This window comes from Anas platyrhynchos, chromosome 12 (assembly GCF_047663525.1).
Source record: "Anas platyrhynchos isolate ZD024472 breed Pekin duck chromosome 12, IASCAAS_PekinDuck_T2T, whole genome shotgun sequence".
Lineage (NCBI taxonomy): Eukaryota > Metazoa > Chordata > Aves > Anseriformes > Anatidae > Anas > Anas platyrhynchos.
In genome coordinates, this window is record NC_092598.1 from 12,080,681 (window position 1) to 12,101,152 (window position 20,472).

General features: G+C 47.3%; 1 protein-coding gene across 5 annotated transcripts in view; it reads left to right on the forward strand.

Annotated features, from left to right (window-relative positions):
- Window positions 1–3,869: 3,869 nt before the first annotated feature.
- Window positions 3,870–20,472, forward strand: part of CTCF (CCCTC-binding factor) — a 34,801-nt gene continuing 18,198 nt past the window's right edge. Inside the window, exons 1-3 of one of the 5 annotated variants that reach the window (XM_027466478.3) lie at window positions 3,870–4,143; window positions 8,503–8,652; window positions 10,553–10,705. Coding sequence is in view for 1 of the 5 variants with exons in the window: in XM_027466476.3 (XP_027322277.1) it covers window positions 8,632–8,652 (21 nt within the window). In the remaining 4 variants the exon portion in view is untranslated. Of the gene's footprint in view, window positions 4,144–8,502; window positions 8,653–10,552; window positions 10,710–20,472 lie in introns of all 5 variants that reach the window. The other 4 variants (XM_072043893.1, XM_027466477.3, XM_027466476.3 and 1 more) reach the window with 4 other exon arrangements.

The following is a 20,472-nucleotide window of genomic DNA, read 5'->3' on the forward strand; positions in this document are numbered from 1 at the left end:
GGCATTCGCTACGTGCAGATTTTAAGGCACTTAGAAACGATCCAGACAGCTCAGCACGCTGCATTTAGCCCCAGCAAAGCAGCAGCCCCCTCAGGATCACCGCCTTGTTCCTCGCAGGGCTGTCAGGGACACACCGCGGGCCTGCTCCTGAGGTGGGGCCGCGTTTCACACACAGACCAAGGCATGCTCCAGGCAGACTCCAAAGCTTAATTTAATGCTAGCTCCCAAATGTGCCTGCTCCCCTCCTGAAGGGACAGGGCTGATTCCTGTGTCGTATGGACCGAGGGTGATCGAAGCACAGAGTTGTGAGGGGCCGAGCTCAGCCAGGGCCTCATCAAAGCGCCCGGGCGCTCCTCAGCTCCAGCTCCTGCCTTTCTGCAAGCTGTCCCTAGGAAAGGCCTCTCTCTGACAGCTTCCCAAAAAGCGACCCCTGCCCCTGGGTGTCTAATTCAGAGGCTCCAGGAGGATGGTTTTCAGGAGGTGGAAGCTGGGGTGTGAGGGGCTTGAAGAGCCCGGCTTTGAATCCTCTGCAAAGCGGCTCAAAAGCGCCTCCAAGTGCGGAATCTGGGACCAGAAGGTCAGGAACCCCCCAGCACACGCTGGGGATGGTTTCTGACACTTCTGCCAAGGAAAAGTCCAAGAGGAGGTGGTGTCTGCGAGAACTACTTCTGCCTCCTAAGCAGTGATGCTCCTAATACAAAGATGAGCAACATTTGTCTCAGGACGGCTCCTGACTGAAGGTACGAGTGCTAGGAACATAAAACGTGACCTGACCTACAGCTCGCGCTTCTCTCCACGCTGAGCAACGCCGGAGCTATGTTTTTGAGCTTAAAGCGGGATTTACGGCATTAGATGAAAAATACGCCGTTCTCCCCAAAATAAGAATCGATGGCTTGACAGCCTACAACGAAACAGCTTTTAAAAATTCACACTGCAGAACCTCTCCTCCCCAGGAACGATCTGAGCAGATCCTCCACGTTTCTCAAGCGATTGAGACCGCGGAGGTCACGGCTGGGGGCTGCACCCTCTCCCTTCCCGTAACCGTCACTTTTTGCCACCGCTTTATCACTGATTTTTTTCCACCTCCAGCTGAGGTTGAAGAAGCAGAGCCCCGGCCCAGCAACCCAAGCAGTCGCAGCTCGCCCTCTCCATCTGCTCACCACACCGCAGCTCCCCTGCTGCAATGCGTTAAGGGACTCGGGTGGTGTCAGCCCTCCAAAGGGATCTTGGTCTCAGCTACCAACAGCCCTGAGAGATTAAGCCCTCCTGGGGGAGCTGAGGTGAGAGAAGCCCTAAAAGCCAGGGTGCAAGACCCAGGTCCTCACCTCCTCGCCCACCAACACCTCCTGGCCAAGCTCCTTCCACACAGCAGGAGCCTGGCAGGCCGTCCTCACCCCCTGCAACACAGCGATATTCAGGCTAGGGTTGAAGGGCACTGTTTCGAGTGTTAATATATGCTGCATTTGTCTGATATTTGTGTCACTTGCTCAGCAGGTTGGGGGAAAGGCCGGGCTGTTGAACAGCTTTTACTCTGTGCTGCAACGACGCCTCGCAAGGCGAAAATTCGGGGCAAGATTTTTGTTAACCATTTCAACTGTATCAGCACGAGAACTCTTTGGTCGTGGCAGCAGAGTTTGTGCTTATGTTTCTTTAGGTTTAGTCTTCCCTGTGAATTCCCTGCCTTATTATCCTCCAGAGAACAATAGGTGAACAAAAGGAGGAAGAAATGCAGCTTCGTTCCACTGCATCTCCAACTATTAGTTCTTCAACTCATCACACTCACTTCATTTCACATTTTAATGGTAAGAAAATAAAAAGGGGATGTAGCGCGAGCTCACAGAAATTTCTCTTCCTCTCAGCTTGCCTTTCAACCAACACGACTGGAGACGAGAAAACGTGTTAAACCCAGATCCATCACCACAGGAAACTGCAGAAAACGCCGCAGTGTGAAGGATGCAGAAGCCCCGACAGTTTTTAAGGATGTGCCGTTGCTCATCACCTCCTCCACCTTTGCAAGATGCGCTTTTTCGGGGACACCTCACCACATTTCACTGCAGGCCACTCGCCCCAAACTCAACTAAGATGTAAAATCAAGCCCCATCCCAACGCAGGGCCCACAGGCACCACAGCCACGTGCAATACACTCAGTGCTACGGCTGCTTCCAGCTTCTGGGGGGCAGCGGGAGAAAGCTGCAGGCAGGAGTTGGTGTTGGGGGGCTGCAGGCCCCGCAGCAGCGTCCCCAGAAGCTCCCCATGGGACAGCAGGCACCACAGGCGCCATCTTCCACCCCTACAGCACGGTCTGCTTGACTGCCAGCGTGGAAAGCTTCAAAACCACTGGGAAAATGCCCCCTAACTCGTTGGGATTTACAAAATCACCCTAAATCAAGCCAACATCACCGAGTCCTCATGCTGCTTAAGAAAGGACCCCTCTTGCAGCCTACAGACCCCTCCATGGCACGGACACAAACAGCAGCTTGGGCTTTTGGGATCCTGGGGCACTCCCAGCCCCACGGCAGCTGAGGGGCTGCGCTGCCCTGCCCAGGTGGGCCTGAGGGCTTGGGAGAGGCTGAGGGGAGGTGCACAGGGGCTGGGGCTGGCACCAGACCTGGGTTGTGGGGACCTGAGGGGACTCAGGGGACACTAATGGGACCCAAGAGGACCCTAATGGGACCCAGGGGGACACCAAGAGGACCCTAATGGGATGTCAAGAGCACCCAGGGGACTCCAAGAAGACCCTAATGGGACCCTGAGGGATCCCAAGAGGATCCAAGAGGAGCCTAGTGGGACCCAGGGGGACCTCAAGAAGACCCTAACATGACTCTAATGGAACCCTAAGAGGATCCAAGAGGACCCTAATGGGACCCTAACAGGACCCAGGGGGACCCCAAGAGGACCCCAAGAGGATCCAAGAGGACCCGGGGTACCCCAACAGGACCCAGGAGGACCCCAAGAGGATCCTAATGGGACCCAGAGGGATCCCAAGAGGACCCTAATGGGACCTAAGGGACCCAGGCAGACCCCATGAGGACCCTAATGGGGCCCTAATGGGACCCAGAGGGACCCCACAAGGATCCAAGAGGACTCTAAGGGGACCCTAATGGAACCCAGGAGGACCCCAAGAGGATCCAAGAGGACCCGGGGACCCTAATGGGACCCAAGGGACTCCAGAGGGACCCCAAGACCCAGGAGGACCCCAGGAGGATCCTAATGGGAGCCAAAGGGACCCCAAGAGGATCTAAGAGGACCCTAATGGGACCCAGGGGGACCCCAAGAGGACCCTAATGGGATGTCAAGAGCACCCAGGGGGACCCCAAGAGGACCTTAACATGACTCTAATGGAACCCTAAGAGGATCCAACATGACCCTAATGGGACCCTAAGAGGACCCAGGGGGACCTCAAGAAGATTCCAATAGGACCCTAATGGGATCCAAGAGGACCCTAATGGAACCCAGGGGGACCCCAAGGGTATCCTAATGGGACCCAGGGGGACCCTAATGAGACCTAAGGGACTCAGGCAGACCCCATGAGGCCTCTAATGGGACCCTAACAAGCCCCCAGGTCTCCCCACTGAACCCACACTCCGCGGGCTCCCCTCAGGAGCCCCCCTCAGGCTCTGAGGGGCTGCGTGCGCGCTCCCCCCCACACACCTCCCGCCCTCGGGCAGCACGTGACCCGACACGCACGCGCGCGCCCCAGTGACGCCACCCGCCCCCCCCCAAGCCCCGCGTTTGAAGTTGGCGCGCGCCCCGCGCCCCCCCCTCCCCTCCCCTCCCCACCCCGCCCCGCCCTCCCAGCCTGCCCCGCGCGCCCGCGCGCGCGCGCCCTCCCCCCCCCCCCCTTCCCTCCCTTCCCCTCCCCGCTCACGGCCGGCGGCGGCCGCGGGCAGCCGCGCGCGGCTCGCGCAGGCGCAGTGGGGCCGCCCCGCCGCCATTTTGTGTCCGAAGCGACTGTGAAGCGATTAAACCGCGAGCGGGTGCCCGGCGCGGAGCGGCGGCCGCTGGGGCGGGGGCTGGGGTTGGAGGCTTGGGGGGCGGCGGCGGCTCCGTGTGGGCCCGGGGGCGTTGAGGCTCGGCGGCTGGCGGGCCGCTGGCTGCTGCTTAAGGCCGAGGAGCGGAGCTCGGCGGGGCCGCGGGCGGCAGGTAAGCGGCGGCGGGGGGTTTGCAGTCGCTTTGGCCGGCCTCTAGGTGTCACGATGGGGCCTCCGCGCCGGCTGGGGCCCCGCAGCGGCCGCCGCCGGGGAAGCAAGGGGGCTTTGTCTCCCTCTATCGTCCCTCAGCGCGGCCGGCGCCTGCCCCGCCTGCCGCCACCGCCGCCTGTTCCCCACAGCGCGGCGCTGGGCTGCGGACCGAGCCCCGGGGCCTCGCTTCTTCCACCCCCCCCCCCCCCCCGTCCTTCCTTCTTCTTCTTCCTCCCCCCGGCCCCAGGCCGCCGCCGTTTTCTCCCCTCGCCATTTTCTTTCCTTTGTCTCCGCCGCCGCCACCACCCCCCCACCCCCCCCCGCTCTCCGCTTCCCTTCCCGTCCCGGCCCTTCCTCACCCGTCCCCGCCCCGAGCCAGGCCCGGTTCCCCCCCCCCCCCCCACCTCCCTCATTCCCCTCTCCCATTCCCCCCCCTTTCTCTCCAACCTCCTCGGGGCCGTCCCCGGCTTCCTCCGCCGTCCTTACTAATTATCGTTATTACTCTTTTTTTCTTTCTTTTTTTTTTTTTTTTGCTCCAACCTCAGGGCCCTCAGCGGTGGCTGCGCGGCCTCCTCTCCTGCCGGCCGGCCGCCACCTCCTCGCTGCGCTGGCGTGTGCTGCGGAGGGAGAGGCGCTGCGAGGCGCAGAGAGGGACTCGAGCTCCCTCTGCAAGGCAGGCTGAGCAGCGCCATGCAGCACCGGGGCGCGGGCACGGCACGGCGCGGCTGGGGGGCGCCCGCTCTCGCCGCTGCTGCCCTCCCGCTGCCCACCCCCCCACCCCCTTTCCACCTCTTTCCCCCTCTTTCCCTTTGCCCGGCTCCGGTTGCCCCCCGGTTTTTCTCCCCCCCCCCCCCCCCCCCGGATCCTCTGTTTTCCCTCCCCGAGGCACCTCGGTGTTGGAGCCAGAGGCCGAAAACCCGCTGTGAAAACGCTTATTTATTTATTTATCTATTTATTTATTTATTTATTGGCCTCCCCCTTCTTCTCCGTGGGGAAGAAGGCTCAGAGCCTGAGCCTTCCCCGCGGGGTGTGTGTGGGGGGTTGTGGGGGTGGAAATAATGGCACATGTTCAGCCCGCAGTTGGCTTTTTGTGCCCAGCATCGACTCTTGGGTTTCCTCTCCAGCGCCAGGATTTGGGCAGCATCGTGCTTCTTCTCCCTGTGTCAAACAGCTCCGATACCAGGGTTTTTTTTGTCGCGTTCTTTACGCGTCTTTTTCTGCTTCGTGCAATCCTTGGGACTTGCCTGCTGGTGCGAATGAGCTCGCTTTCCTGTTGGTGACTTCCTATTTTTTCACCCGATCTTTTTTTTTCTCTCCCCTCCCTCAAATAAGCGCATAGCCGTTCTTCACCTCCTGCCAGTTGCTGAATTCTGGTAATAAACCCCAGAGGTGTCATTAAAAGTATCTGAAATGCTCTGCGTACTGCTTCCAGCCTATGTGTTTTTTCTGTTTCAGTGCGGGAAGTGTAAACATTTTCTCAGGTTCTGCCGTTTATTCTGGTTATGCAGAGCCTGTTGATTTTTCAGGAGTCCTTTGGGTATAAGAAATAGCTCTGCGCTGTATCCAAGCTGTAGTTCTTTCTTGAGACACATCTAACCTTTCACGTTAGTACAGAAGAAATCATTAAGGCTGAAGGAAGCAATAATTTGAGCGTAGGGGCAAAGCAGTGCCTTCCTTCTTTTTTTTTAGGATGATAGATTTTCGTTACCTCTGTTTGGCTTCTCTTCTGGATAATTCACTTTTAATATCCTCTGTATTTATAGTGTACATCAGAAAGATCCTTCAGATGCACAGAGCGGTTTCCCTAATGCTCACGAAACACTTTGTGGGATGTTTTTGAGGAATAATGCCAGAATAAGAGGTGCTAAATTACAGGTCTTGTACTCTCAAGTGGCACTTGGGCTGAAATAATACGCAGCAAGTCGTGTCCGATTCAGGGAGAGTTAGGGGAGTTGTCACTACAGCGTTAAGCTCGCTGGCAACTCATGCCTACGCTGCTATCAAGGGAGAGAGCTATTTCAAGACCTGCTTCTGGTATTAGCAGGCTGTATCTTGAATATGAACTAATTTGTGTATCATTACCAGCTTTTGTGGCTGCAGGTTGGTACCTGCCTGATGTGGTGCCATTGCTGTTGTCTTAAAAAACGCCAGAAGCTGACTTGTGTTATTTTCCTGTTTAGCGTTTATCTGAAAAATCTAATCGTATGATTACTAGCTTGCTTAGGAATTTCTTTTCTTCCCCGTAGTGCTTCATAGCCAAGAACTTCTGCTTTCCTGCTAACGTTTTTGGAAGGCAGGTGTTGAGCTTTGCTAGGCTAATCGCTGCGGCTCTGCTCAGAGAGCAGATCCTTTGCCCTTACGCTCCGTACCTAGGTGAGTTCTTCATCTCTTATACCAGCGAGCTGTGGTGAGCTCAGCTCTGGATAGCTTGTCCTGCTCTGTCACAGCTTTTTCTACATTTTCTCTAGAGAAAAAAAAAGCAAAACAAAATAAACAAGCACCCAACAGGGAAAATATATTTAAAAAAAAAAAAAAAAATTAGGTAGGAAGGAAACCAAGACCAAAGTTAATGCAGTGGGGATGGACCTAGGGCATCAGAAGTACCAAAGAAGCAAGCCACCTTCTTGGATAGAGGAAGGAGAATCCAGTTCCTTTGCTGCTGCAGCAGCCTCCTGCCTTCTTGACTACTCCTAGGGAAGTTGTTTCCTGGCCTCAGATCTGGCACCTTGGAAGCCTCTCTGGAGAGGCTAAAGCTCTCTTGGCTGCCATCCCACTGCGAAGTTCAAGACTTTTTTCTTCTACCCATTGATTATATTTGCTAGACCCTGGCATAATGACTTTGTGATTCTCCCTTCCTGGCAACTTGTGCTTCTCTTACCTCTGTCCCCCGGAGGTGGGATGCCCGAGGGAGCAGCAGAGCAGCAGGATTGCAGTGCGTGCTCTAGAGATGCTCGCAGTGGGGAATGGCCCCGCTGCTCCCTGTGCACACGTCGTTGACCGAGCTGCGAGTCTTCAGCTCCCACAGCGGAGCTAAAAGAAACCAAAGCCTCGCCTTGGTGGCTTTGTTTGCATGAACTTACTGAACTGCACTGATCTGTTTGTGTAACTGGAAACCTCTCTTCATCCAGGTGGCCCTAGCTCAGATGCCTGGTCCCATCTTTGTTGTGCTAAACCTTGACATTTCAGTACCGTGTCCAGCTCTGCTGCTCTGCACTTGGTCTGGTTTTTACATGTAGATCCATGAAATCCACTAAATCCCCCCTTTTTTTTTTTTGTTTCAGATTATATTTGCTGCTCATAAAAATGGTTCACAACACCGTTTTTGTGCTTTTTTCTATTTTTTTTCTGAAATTTAGCATCTTTGTCTTACAGAAAGTATAACTCATGTTGCTTTTCCTTGTACTGGAGGATGCTCAAATTTCACTTCAAACCCTCTGTTCTGCTGCTTCTCCCCCTTCTTGCTAATAATCAATCCTTCTCCAGGAATTGTATGGCATGCGCTTGTGCTAGACATACTTAATACGTAATCTAAATAGCTGCTCAGCTGAGTGATCTCAGTATTTTTTGGTTAACAAAAATAACCTTGAGAAGGAGGGTAGAATACATAAAAGGTGGGTAGCGAGTTTTATTTTCAGGTCGTGTTAGCATTCAGGTACAGTGAATAACTCAATTTTGATGTCTAATATAAATTACAACTAAGGTGAAATTTTCCTCGGTGCTATAAAAACTTGGAAGCTATCAAGTCGAAATGTCTTTCCATTCCGGTTCTTAAGGGTGAAAATCCAGAAATAGTACAAGAACTGTGCTGATAACTTGGGAGACCTGAGATAGGGTGGGTTCCTGAAGAGCTCTTTTAACAATCCTTGCAGATGAGCACGCAATTAAATTGTCTCCCAGATATTCAGCTGCACATTTTACGTGAAGGTCTGGTTTTGTGGACCCTTCAGTTTCAGCCCTCCCACATTTTACCATCAGTTACCCAAGGATTTTGGCATGCTGTGAGCTGTATGGAGCTGATGCTGAGAGACGAGGCCGGGTATGTTTAAAGGCCCAAGGTGTGCAGTATTCAGCTAGGATGTTCTGGGCAGGTAACTCAGGCAAGGACTAGTGCAGCGAGCTGTGTTACAGGGTACTTTCCTTGCATCCTGCAGTTCAGATAATACGCCCAAATGCTTTGTCAGTCAGCTGTCAGCATCCTCTTATTTCTCTGCCGCAGAAACAACCCCCTGAAGTTTTTAAAGCCACTCAAATGTAAAGGGATTATGAACTAAGTTTGGGTTATACTGAAAAATTTATTTAACCTCTCTTCTTTTTTCCCCAGAGTCTAAAAATTTATGTTGACATCATTGAACTTGTCAAATGCTAACAAAACGGAAGCCAAAACACAGATTGTTTGGAGCATGAAATGTACCTTTGTCTGTACTAATATGCATCAAGATTAGAAGCTTGTATGTCTCTGAAACACCAGCAGGTAAAGTAAGCTATCTAAGCTAGAGGAGAAGTAACGTTTGTTATGTATTTGGACCAAGTTACTTTAATGGGGAAGTCACAGTAATCCTTACTCCCTCTAGAGGTATTTAGAAATAAGTTGCAGCTTCTGAAATTCCTCTTCCTGTTTGTTTGTGTTTTTTTTTCTTTTTTTTTATTATAATTTTAATAAAATAAAAGTACGTTAGTATATTGGGAGGGGAGAAAGATGTTTGTCTTGGCCGGCATGTTTTTTCCACTTTGATCACTGGAACCTTCCTAGCTGTGTTGTTGGAAGGAGTATTGCATAGATGATACACTTTGGAATAATAAGGAAATCCCAGGAAACTGGAGAAATGCTGATATAGCAGCATTAAAAGGAGATGAAGCAGATAAACGTGACAGCAAGTGATGTAGCGCTCCATGGGGACATGTGAGCTATCTTGGGTCTTTGGCTAGCACTACACGATGGTAGTGCACGTGTGCACACATTAATGCCAGCTCTCCTAGTAGTTAACAAGAAATTAAGTAATTCATCCCAGTAAATAAGGCTTTCAGGAGACCAGAGCTTGTTACCTTTACTATTTGACTTTGGTAAAAGCACCTTTGCGTTGAGGAACTCACAAAGTACACAAAGTCAGTAAATGCTATACAGTTCAGGATAGGTCAAGAATAGTCCAGGGCTGTACGAGACAGAATAGTTTCCAGGGAAGATTGGCAAAAATTGGAACTTGTCACAATTTTTTCATTACTGTTTTTGTGCTGGTCCAATTTAGAACTTCTTCAGGAGAAAATTGTGGCTTGTGGAATGGCAAACAGCTATACGGCAGCAATCGTGACTGTGAGGTCACTCAAATGTGTGTGTTAAGGCTGCCATTTGTAAAGCTATACGCCTGGGAACGAGGAGATTCAACTGAATTTAAATCAAGGTAGACAGTATCCTAGAAAGCAGTGGCTGAACTGTCTTTTGGAGTTTAGTGCATAAACACCTTAAACATGAGTTTCCAAGGTGATGCTGTGACAAAGAAGCTAATGTAATTGCCAAATGCGTTAATGGAATGAGTGGAGGTAGCGTTCTTACCTGTATGGTGTGGGGTGAAGTCATTATCATAACACAAGGTACGGCTCTGGCAGCAGCACTTTAAAAAATAATAAAAATAATAATGCTGGCTGCAAGGAGGAATAATCTCCAAATTGACAGAGAGCTGGGAAATATTGCCATGCAGTAAAATGTTAGATTACTGTGCAGCTTCTCAGCAAAACTGAGATGTGACTTGATTAGTCCTCAGTTACACCCACTGTTATCTTGCCAGGGAGATTAGTGAGCTAGATTTTTTAACCTTGCTGACAAACACGACAAGAATTTGTAGCCAGATAAGGTCAATTTACAAGATGTAGGTTTTTCACGGTGAAGGTGATTAACCACTGGACTATGTGATATGAAGAACAGTTGTGCATTTCTCTATTTATCAATATCTTTTGTGGAAAAATACTGAAATATTGTGGAAAAATGCTGAAAATTGCTTCAGTCCACTGCAAGGTACTGAACTTTTTTTGTTTTGCGTACACTTTGAGAATTGTAATTCACGAGAGGTCAGGCAAGGTGATCAAATGTGGGTCATCGTGTTAAAGAAAACAGATGGGGAGCAGTTCCTCGTGTTCATCTTTTGCCAGCTTCCCTCTTTCTAAGTAGAGGCTTAGGACTTTTCAGTGGGTATCTAGAATATGAACAAACCAGTAAAATGGTGTGAACATGGGAAGTAAACAGGTATCGATGTGCATCGGGGGTGTCTGAAAGTAGGGTCCCATATCTTTAGTCTGAGCCTGTGACTGTAAAAATCTTTATCTGTGGCTATAGAATGAGGGAGCTATTGGTGGAATAAGCGTTCCTTCTTTGCTGCCAGCTCACGTTCAGCTTGCTGTCTACCACCAGACCTAGGACCTTGCCAGCAGAGCTGTCCAGCCAGCCAGTCCCAAGCCTGCATCACTGAAGGGGTTCTTCCTTCTCTGGGAAGGGACGTGTCATGGGATGCCCTCAGTGAGGGTGAAGCAAGGTGGTTGGTATTGAATCCAATTCTGAAAATACAGCTGTGTAAAATCATTATTTTATATGCATTTTATGAAAATACTGAATTGTTTTTATACACTGTATTTATATGCATTGTGTAATACTTCATATGCAGTGATCCTTGTTTTAAAATGCATGCTGAGTAAATACACTGAATCAGGAAGGAAACTAAGGAGGGTAAAGCCGTGGAAGAAAGAACAAACAACGTGTAATAACTTGAAGTTTCGGTAGTGCCTTGTGTCTAGAGGTTTGACAGTTTGACATGTGCAAAGCTCTCCAGTGTTACAGTGATTAGCCTGACAGTGGACTAAGCATCTCTAGGTGGACATAGCTGAAATTGTAAAGTACTTTTCATGTCTTACATACCTTAGAAAGATGGTAAGGGGCAAAAGTGAGCTTGAGAATCATCTCAACTGCAGAGTGAGCTTGCGTACAGCCCACGTGTTGTTCTGGCTGGTAGTTTCAGTGCAGGCATCTGAAGCTTGAATTTGGCAACTGTGGTTTCTCCTGGCAGTTTGTAAAGAGGGCAAATGCAGTAGTTCTGTTGCTACTACTTTTTTTTTTTTCTTTCAGGATTTCAGTCTGTGTCCAGTCTGATTGCTATTCTGCAGTGTGGTTCCTAGCATTCATACGAGGCCAACTTTTTAGGTAGATGCAGTGAGTCCTGTTGTAAGCCTGTAGCAGGAAGAGACAGGAAAAACACAACTGATGGAAAACTTACCTTTTCGAGAGGCTGTGGAGACACATTAAGTTTGGAAAGACATTGGCAAGTCCAGAGAGTAAGATCCCTCGTCCCCACAGACAGGACTAGGTCTGATTGCTTCTCTACACCATTTTCTGCTCGAGCTTCTGGAGGACAGGTTACTGGTCTAGATGGACACTGATTGTACTTTGTAGGGAGATTTTCCTGTTTGTGTTCATGAAAATTAACACCAAATCATTTAGGGAAGTAAAATTCATGGTTTCCCTGGTAAATTAGGTTGGCTTCCACTGGGGCTCTTGTCACCCCATCTCCTTCCACTTGTGTGCTGCAAATGCATCACCAGGGAATGAGCTGGTCAGGGCATGGACTTTGCATGCCTCTTCTTACACATGCACCCACGCAGTTAGTTGTAAGTCGAAGTGGAAAAGCTCCAAGTTTGTTTTCGGCCTTTGTGCCACCATGCCTCAAAATATCTTGGGGAAAGTAGAGGCTTTCTGAAAAGGTCAGTCAGACCACAAGTACGGAGCACTACTTGCATCAGAGCGTTTGGATATTTTTAAGCATTTTTGATGTTTCTGAAATAGAGCAGTATGTATGTTTAAAATCACTGTCAAAGGAATTGAATTCTCCCATTGTTTAGCAGTGAAATAAATATCATCGCTCTGGACTGGCTCCTAGAGGAACTTTTCACTGCTGTAGAACCCATAGTGATTTTTGGCCAGTTACTTCACCTTCTTGTACAGGTTCTCTGTCTGGTTGTGTTCAGTTTGCAAAGCTGTCACCTTGTAGCCGATTCTAAGCACAGATTTAAAATAGGAAAAGCTGCTGGATTAAATGCCCCAAATTTGGGTTATGTGTACTTGCCTTAAAAGTACAATAATACTGCATTTTGAATGGTAGCTTTCTCCTGTGTGTTAGGCTGTTTGCAGTGGGGATGGAAATATCAATATAAACCTTGGTTTTGACAAATTGTGGAATCTCCCAAGTTGGAAGGGACCCCCAGTGATCATCGAGTCCAACTCCTGGCTCCTCACAGGACTACCTAAAAATTAAACCGTACGTCTGAGAGCATTAACCAAAGGCTGCTTGAACTCAGGCAGACTTGGGGCTGTTCCCAGTCCTTGGGGAGCCTGATCAGTCCCTGGACCTGCTGATGCCTTTCCAAACCTACCAGGTCTCCACAGTCTTTTGCTGCCAGTGTCCAGCATCCCAATATTTATTGCAGGAGAGTCCTCCTCAGTCGCTTGAGGAGTTCTCAGACCACAGGCTGGAAGTTTTTATTTTATTTTTAAGACAGTGGTTTCAGTTAAAGCTTCCCAGATTACTGAAGCCTTTTTCCTTCTTTTTTGGGGGTGGAAGTTAGCATTATCTAGCATGCCTTCCGAGCATATAACTTACTGCAATTTCTGGCCTTTGAAGAGAAATTTACTGATTTGTGTAGTGATATCAAATACTCAAAAGGTGCTCACTGATTACTTGGTCCTTATCTGCCTTCCATGTTCATGCACTCTTCTCCAGCCTGCTCGGGGATGACTACTGGTGACTTCTACCTGCTCTGCCGGCCCTTTGAGCTGCCGGAGTGTTACACGAGCCCAGAGTAGTTTATACTTGGCTCCTGTTGTGTGTATGGAAATAGTTTTGTCCTCTTGAAGCAGCTGTGTTCTCTCCCTGTTCTGCCAGTGTTTTGACCTACATGAAAAAGAATTTGGCAGCTTCCGTGGCAGTATGATGGAGCAGACTATCAAATATTCACTTGTCTGACTTGCCTGACGTGACATCTGTAACGTTTTTGGAGACATCTGCTTTGAGTGGCTCGTGCAAGCAAATCCTTAGGGATGCTTTCTCCAACTCTACCAGATGCAAAGAAAGGAGATAACAAAGCAGGACATTCAGTGCTATCAGACTGGGTCCCCCTGGTTAGAGGTGTTTGGTTCAGTGCACATGTTGGTCAGCATGGTGTGTTACTGCTTGTTCTTGTCCCAGAGCTGCCTCTTCACATGGGCTTTGCCTTGCTGGCAGCCAAGGAGCATTTTCAGCTTCCTCCTGGCACTCCAAGTGTGAGCTCTTGCTAAGGTTCTGCAGAGAAGTGCACACTGCAGTCCTTCTTTCTTGAAAGACAGATTTTTCTTTATTAGTTTTGATTTGATTTTGCGATCCTGTTTTTTTGACAACAACAACAAAAAAAGTGAGGTCCGTTGTCAGTACTGCTTCCACCTTTTCCATCTGAGGCTCACAGAGGAGCTTTTGGCTGATGTTGGTGTTTGTACAGCGCTGCTTTGATTTGATATCACACATGGTTTATCTCTCCTAAACAATGACACCGTGAGCTGCTGCTCTGATAATGCTGTTCTCTTAAATACTGGGAGACTTTGTATATTCACCCCTCTGGAAGTTCAGGTCATTACTAATTTGCCAAGTATGACAGTGCTGCTGTATGTTAACAGCCCTCTAAGATCCAGCAGGCGTTTGGGATCCTGCAAAAGTATTCCGGGTCCCCTAGAACTTGCATGGAAGTGAGTGCTGAGTGAGACCAACAAATCTGTCTTAAGAGCATATAGTTTTAACTGTGTAGATGAATAAAACTCTTGGTGTTTGAAGTTTTGGGTTATCCTTACTGTTACATAGTCTTGTGTTGCAGAATGGAAAGCAATTTGGTCTGGAAGGGATCTCTGGAGGTACGCTGGCTCAACCCCTACCTTAGTGCAGCTTTGAAGTTAAATGAGGCTGTTTAAGGTTGTGTCTACCAAATATTTCCAGTATCTGAAACAAAAGTTTCCATATCTCTGAGTAACCTGTTCTAATGTTAGACCTCTGTGTCAACCTGCACACGTCGTTGTGTATTCTGCCCCCAAATCGTCTCGTGTCCCTCTGCTGGGCTTTTTTCTGTATCTGTCAGTGTACTAAGGAGCTCAGAAAACAGCACGTGGAGCTGTTAAATTTCCAGCTTATCCTGCTTTCCTTCCAGCTTATCGTACCGTACCTACCTGTCAGAGATCTGTTTGAAAGGAAAATTCCTGCAAGGCATTTTATGCCAGAAATGCGCGTGTTACTTTCCCAGTAAACAAGTGTAGGAGTGGCTTTTCTTACCTCTGTGACGCTCTGTGACGTTAACGTGCAGTGGATTAGGACAAATACGCCTTGCATTTTTGTAATACGTACGTTTGCACTGCTGGGAAACTGTTCCTTGGGTTGTGCGTTGGTAAGCTGGTGTTTCTTGAGTGGTGGCTGAGCTGCTTATTGCAAAACATCTCTGAAACTCCAGTGCATTGTGTCATAAAGGAGAATATACCTTCTGGAAAGAGAAGGGTGATGGCTGTAAAGGCCAGATGTCCCTGTAAAATATGCTGAATTTGTGTTGTGTGTAGTGTGGAAAAGAACTACGGTCACCATTGCTTTGTGTCTCTTTTCCCTTACAAAGAGGCTGCCCTTGGTACAAATATCCAAAACAAGTCTCTCCACTGTGAAGTCATTTTCCAAGCAGATGACTTGGATTTGAAAACCAGAATTTTATTCCTCAAGCCAAAATTTTACGGAAAGCGAAGTTAAGATGAACAAACAGGTAGATAAAAAGGATCATTCAACTAAGTGTGTGCTATTGAAGAGTCCTGGCACATTTTGCCAGACGATGCAGTTGCACGCAGGAGGCTGTTGCTTTGCAGTAGGTGTCCTCAAGTCATTCACTCCTAGGTCTTTTTTTTTTTTTTTTTTTTTTGGTGTTAATTTACAAGTTCTTAAGTTCGGGGAAATAGCGGTCTTCCCTGCGGTTACGAGTCAGGAGCAAAAATTCCACTAACAGAGGCGATGTTCCCAGTAAGAGAAGCGATGTTCTCTGCCCGCCGCTGTGCACAGAACCTGTGGAGGAGGCAGCTTGCAGCAGCAGTCGTAATGTGCCCTTAGCAGTGGAGCTCCCTGCTGAGCACCCCCTTTTCTGGTCGGTGGATGTATACAGCTGATGGGATTTTTACTAAGTGTTGGCTAAAAAGAGATCAATTCCAGATCCTTCTTTGAAAGCTTGCTGTCGCTGAGCATTCACAGCTCTCTGCCAAGTTTTTCAGTAGTGCTCTTTGAGACTGATAAACAATTAAAAATCGACTTGCCAGGGACATATACCGCAGCCAGGAGCGAGACTTGAGTGCTTTGTACTGAATAAATGACAGAAGAACCAGGGGAAGAAGTACCTGAATTCAAAGGGCATGGAAACCAGTGTGAAATTTAACACTGTTTGGCCAGCTCCACCAAGTGGAGCAAGAGCACGTGTTTCGCTTTAGAATTGCTCCTGTAGGGTTGCTTACTGTTCCCAGGGTTTTTACTCTGTATGCACACTGCGGATTGAACAGGATTACAGATGAGAAGTTCTGTGCTGTCTTGTAACTGTTTTAGCTCTGTGGAGGTGAATATTTTAAGCTCTTAATTGATCAGGGTAATGGAGCTGGCTTCAAAACTCCTCAGCTAGCTGAGGCTCTTCTGCAGGGTAACAGGGTCAGAAGTGTGTTAGAGCTGACTTTGTTACTGTATGATAGTGTTACCTGCTACCTTGACAGCATGTAACAGGTTGTGCTGTGTGTAATTTACACTTGTTTGACAATAATGACTAGTTTTATGTTGTGATTTGGTATGCCACAGCGCAGAAGAAGGACATCTGAAATAGACACAACCAGCTCTAAAATGTTGCATTGTGCTGTTAATTTCACACTAGATCTATAGAGATTTAGGTTGTAAGAACTAGATGTTGAATTTGAGAAGAGGTAGAGAAGAGTTTGTAAAACAGTCGTTCTTCCTGATAAAAGCTGATGGAAACACTCTCTGGGTTTTGTTTAAGGCTTGTTTGATAAGTGAGGGAGTTCATAAGCAATTATCAATGCTGCTGTTCATAGCAGTGTAGGAGTACACATTTTCTATTTAAACAAGCATTAAGCATTCAAACAGTGCTTTTTCACCGATCTTCCCTTTCTCTTCCATGTAGTGTTACTACTGCTACTCATCCATTCAGTTCCAGAGCGTGTTCTGACATTGCAGAGAACCAATCAGTCCAGGCAGAATTGCAGAAGCATCAAGAACATGATGTAAATTAAGGGATTTTAACATGTGCCATGTATTCCATGCTGAGGCAGTAGTTTCCTCAACACTTCAAGTTAGCACTGCTGGAAGAAGCCTTCTTACTGTGCTTCTCTGTTGGCTGGCCCGAGTGTTTGGTCACGCCAGAGGCTGGAAATAAGTGTCTTTGGGGCTGGGTGAGTTCTGGCCTGGGTTGACTTCCTGACCAGTTGGTTGCAGTCTTGGAAGCACTTGTGCTAACACCAGGAATAGTTGAAGTGATGTGGATGGGAGCACATGGGCAGTTTAAAGGCAGGGGATGGCTGTTTGGCAGGGTTAGGAGTGTTTGAAAATGACACCTTGCTCCTGGTGGAAAAGTTCTGTGTTTTTTTTTTTTAATCCTAGCTTGAGTGCCCTTGTGGGATTTTCGTCTAGCTTGAAGTCTGATCCTAATGGCATTTCTAGGGCGTGGTGTATTAAAAATGTTTGAAACTTGAGTTCAGATGAATTGGAGATGTGTGTAAAATGGATTAAACAACTTAAAACTTCAGCATGAGGACCACTGTGTAGGGTTCCTGTGGCTTAGATTCAGTTTACGTCTGTTCCAACACCTATTAATTCAGATGAACTCCCTGCGATCTGTGATTCAGGAGAAGGATGCCTTGATTAAGGCTACAGGCGTTTTTCTTGTCCGCCACCCTTCTCCCATAAGTGTTTCTAAAACTCTTGGAATTTCCTGTCCCTGCTGCAAGGACAGCAAACTACACCTCTACAGCTGCTGCTAACCCAACTAGCACTGACCTTGGTTTCCCTTAAATGCATCAGGGTGTAATTTGTGAGGTGATTAATAGTTACTGCACGCACAGCCTGTTTTTGATGGGGCAGGACTCATGCAGCCGTCGCAGGGATGAGCACTTCCTTCTCCTCTGATTTGAAGCTTGAATTCCCCTGTACGGGCAGAGTATCACTGCTTAATAAGTGTTTGTGCGGAGATAAAAGGAGTAGCTGTTTCCCCAAAGTTTGCTCCTGGGTGGTACTTCATCTAGATGAAGCCCTGGAGGAAAATGAAATCCAAATATTTGTGCCTTGTTTTGAAGTCTCCAGAATGCCATGAAACTTGTCACACTGGTCTCTTTCCAGGTGTGGTAGTATCTGGTGTTGCCATTTTGTTATCATACAAGGCTGCATCAGATGGCCGGAGTATCCTGATTCACGCTTCCATTTAGGGTATTAGCAAGCTGCAAAAAGCAGGAAAAGATTTCTTCAAAATCAATGTGTGTGGAGGGGAAATGACCACAAATACTTATTGATAAAACTGTTAATCTTTTCCAAAAATCTGCCTATTGTATCAGACTTTCCCTTTAGTGGCAATTGACTTCACAGGCTGTTTTGACTTTTGAAATATTTTTCCATTGTTCTCAATTTATTACCTTCAAGTATTCCGCTGCTCTTTTTATGAGCTCCTTCATCACTTTTATATTGTGAAGAGCTATAAGAGGGGAGGGACTGAGTAGTTCCCAGACACTATTAATCAACTGAAAAATGAAGTCTTCAGTGCTTGTTATTTGTAAAATATAAATCTTGCTATATTTTGCACCAGATAAAATTGCATATTTGTCCTTCTGAAATGAACCATCAGGTTATCAAAACAGAACACCTCGCTTAATGTAAGAGAACTATTTCTGAAAAATGGTTGGTGTGAGAACATTTAATTCATATTTTCCCTTTTTTCACTTAGAGAAGTACTGTGCATGACTGAAGAACTGGTGTCATCTAGTGAGACTGCAGTAGCACTTTTTGGAAGAAACAGGAGAAATGTAAAACTAGTTGTGTAAGAATGTTAGGTAGCAATAGAGAAATTGAAGCATGGAACAAGGTTTAAGAACAAGAATATTAAATAGAGGTGTCCCAACTACATTCTTCTTAAGATAGCTTTAATTTTGCAAATCTTCAGGAAAAACAAGGAAATACATCATACTTCTGTAGATAAAGCTGAAATTCTTCCACTGGCCTGCTTTCTTCGTGAAGGCTTACTGTTAGAGGTTAGTTGTAGGCTGAGAGACTTGAATGTGTGTGGGATTCATTATCAGTAACTGAAGTAGTTTTTCTCAATGGAAGTTTCAAGTAATTCACATTTATTCTCTTATGCTTTTCTCTGTTGTAGGCTACAGCTTATAGTGGCAGAATTATCAGCGTTGGTTCTGGAAGATCTGTGAATCTGGCACCTTTGCCCCTGTGAGGTGCAGAAATCATGAGAGTTTGTTCTACAAACTGCTTAGGAAAGATGGAATTGAGATTCCTTCTGTCTTGCTGGGAAGCCTAGTGTATATATATATTCTCTCTGCATGTCTTACAAGAGCATTTCCCCTGAGTTCTTGATCCAAATCAACAGGTTAACTTTATCCTAAATAATAGCAGAAAACCACTGGTGTGCACTACTCACTGAAAAATAGGTATTGGTGCTGGCTGCAAGTTCTCATCACTTTGTGTTATCTCTTGAGGCACGTTTGAAAGAGCTCTGGTAAAATCCCTGGGTGGACAGGGGAAGGAGCAGCAGCTGGGAAGATTGCTTTCATATGTTATGGACATTGGAAATGTCTTCTGTAAAAGGCTTGAGGTAGCTGTAGAAATGTCACAGATGCATTGTAATTCTAATTCATTGCCCACGACGACCGTGGTGCTGACTGTCCTGCATCCAGGGAGATTTATTGGCCGTGCTCTTGAGGAGTGCATAATAAAGGCAAAAAGGTAAAGATTAATTTTGATAACAGCTGGCCCAAAGTGTGCTACCTTCAATGAAGTACCTTTGGTTCACAGTGAAGAGCTAATTGGATGAAATAGTGTGTTTTTGGTGACAGTTGAATACTAGGGATGCTGAAGAGGTGCCCACAAACTGGCTGTGACCCAGGGGGTTGCAAAATGTGTGAGAGAAAGCAATGTCACTGCGCAATGGCACCTGCACAGTGTGGAGGGACATGGCTCAGTGCAGCCACTGGCTTCTGGGATGAAGGCTCCTGGTGTTGTGGTTGCTTTTCACTGCTGCTTGGAGTGGCGCTGGCACTTTTAACCTGCTCCCCTACCCTGTCTGCCCAAGCATTCATATGGGGAGTTACGTGAGGGATTGAACATGTTCCGACATAATTAACCATTTTTCCTGTATTAACTTTCAGCTGGAGTTAGTTATTGATCAAGTTAATTATGCAGGTGAGTGAATTACTCTAGCAGTGCAAAGGAAAAGGTGAGGCCAGCTCTTTGAGCGGCAGCATGGTGTTTTGCTGTGTTAAAGTGATTGTGAAATCATTGTACAAGTTAAGGATCTGTTGTCCCATCTGATTAATGGGAAGAAAGGTGGGTTCCTCTGGCTGGTAATTTGGCATAGGGATCCACTTAAATGCTTTGAATCATTCCCCGGAAGAACGTGCTCTTCTCCCTGCCCTGTTTAGGGAGCCCAGCAGAGGCACCTTGGTTAAGTAACTACCAGCAGGACTTGAAGTGCTATCAGAGCTGCCTGCCTGTGTCCTGTCCCTAAGGGTCAGTGCTTCAGGAAGCCATCCTACAGCTGCGTGCTTGTAACCCTTTACTGCAATTGCAGCTGTCATTCACGTAGCTTTTTATATATTTCTTGGTTTCTTCATACATACTGATAGGCTTCTTCTCATACACTGAGAAACCAGAAGCATTTATTAACCCCTGATGAACTTGTTACTTTTCAATTCTAGGCCTCTTGATTTTTTTTCCTAATTTCCTTATTCTCTGAGATGGTAAAATATTTCTCCAAGTAATTGTTTACTAGTGAATTAATGAGCTTTTCTTTTCTAAAGAAAAAAAGTTGTCATAGATGTTTGTCAAGTAATGTTATTTTTTAAATGTTTTCAGTGCCAGGTTCTGGGTGGCAAGGAGGAAACAAAGCAGCTGGAGATGGGCGTAGCAGTTGTAGCCAGTGGACGTAGGCAAATGAAAGCTTTAAGTTTGCAGCATGAGAAAATTACTTTACAAAATAAACTGATCTCAGCTTCTTA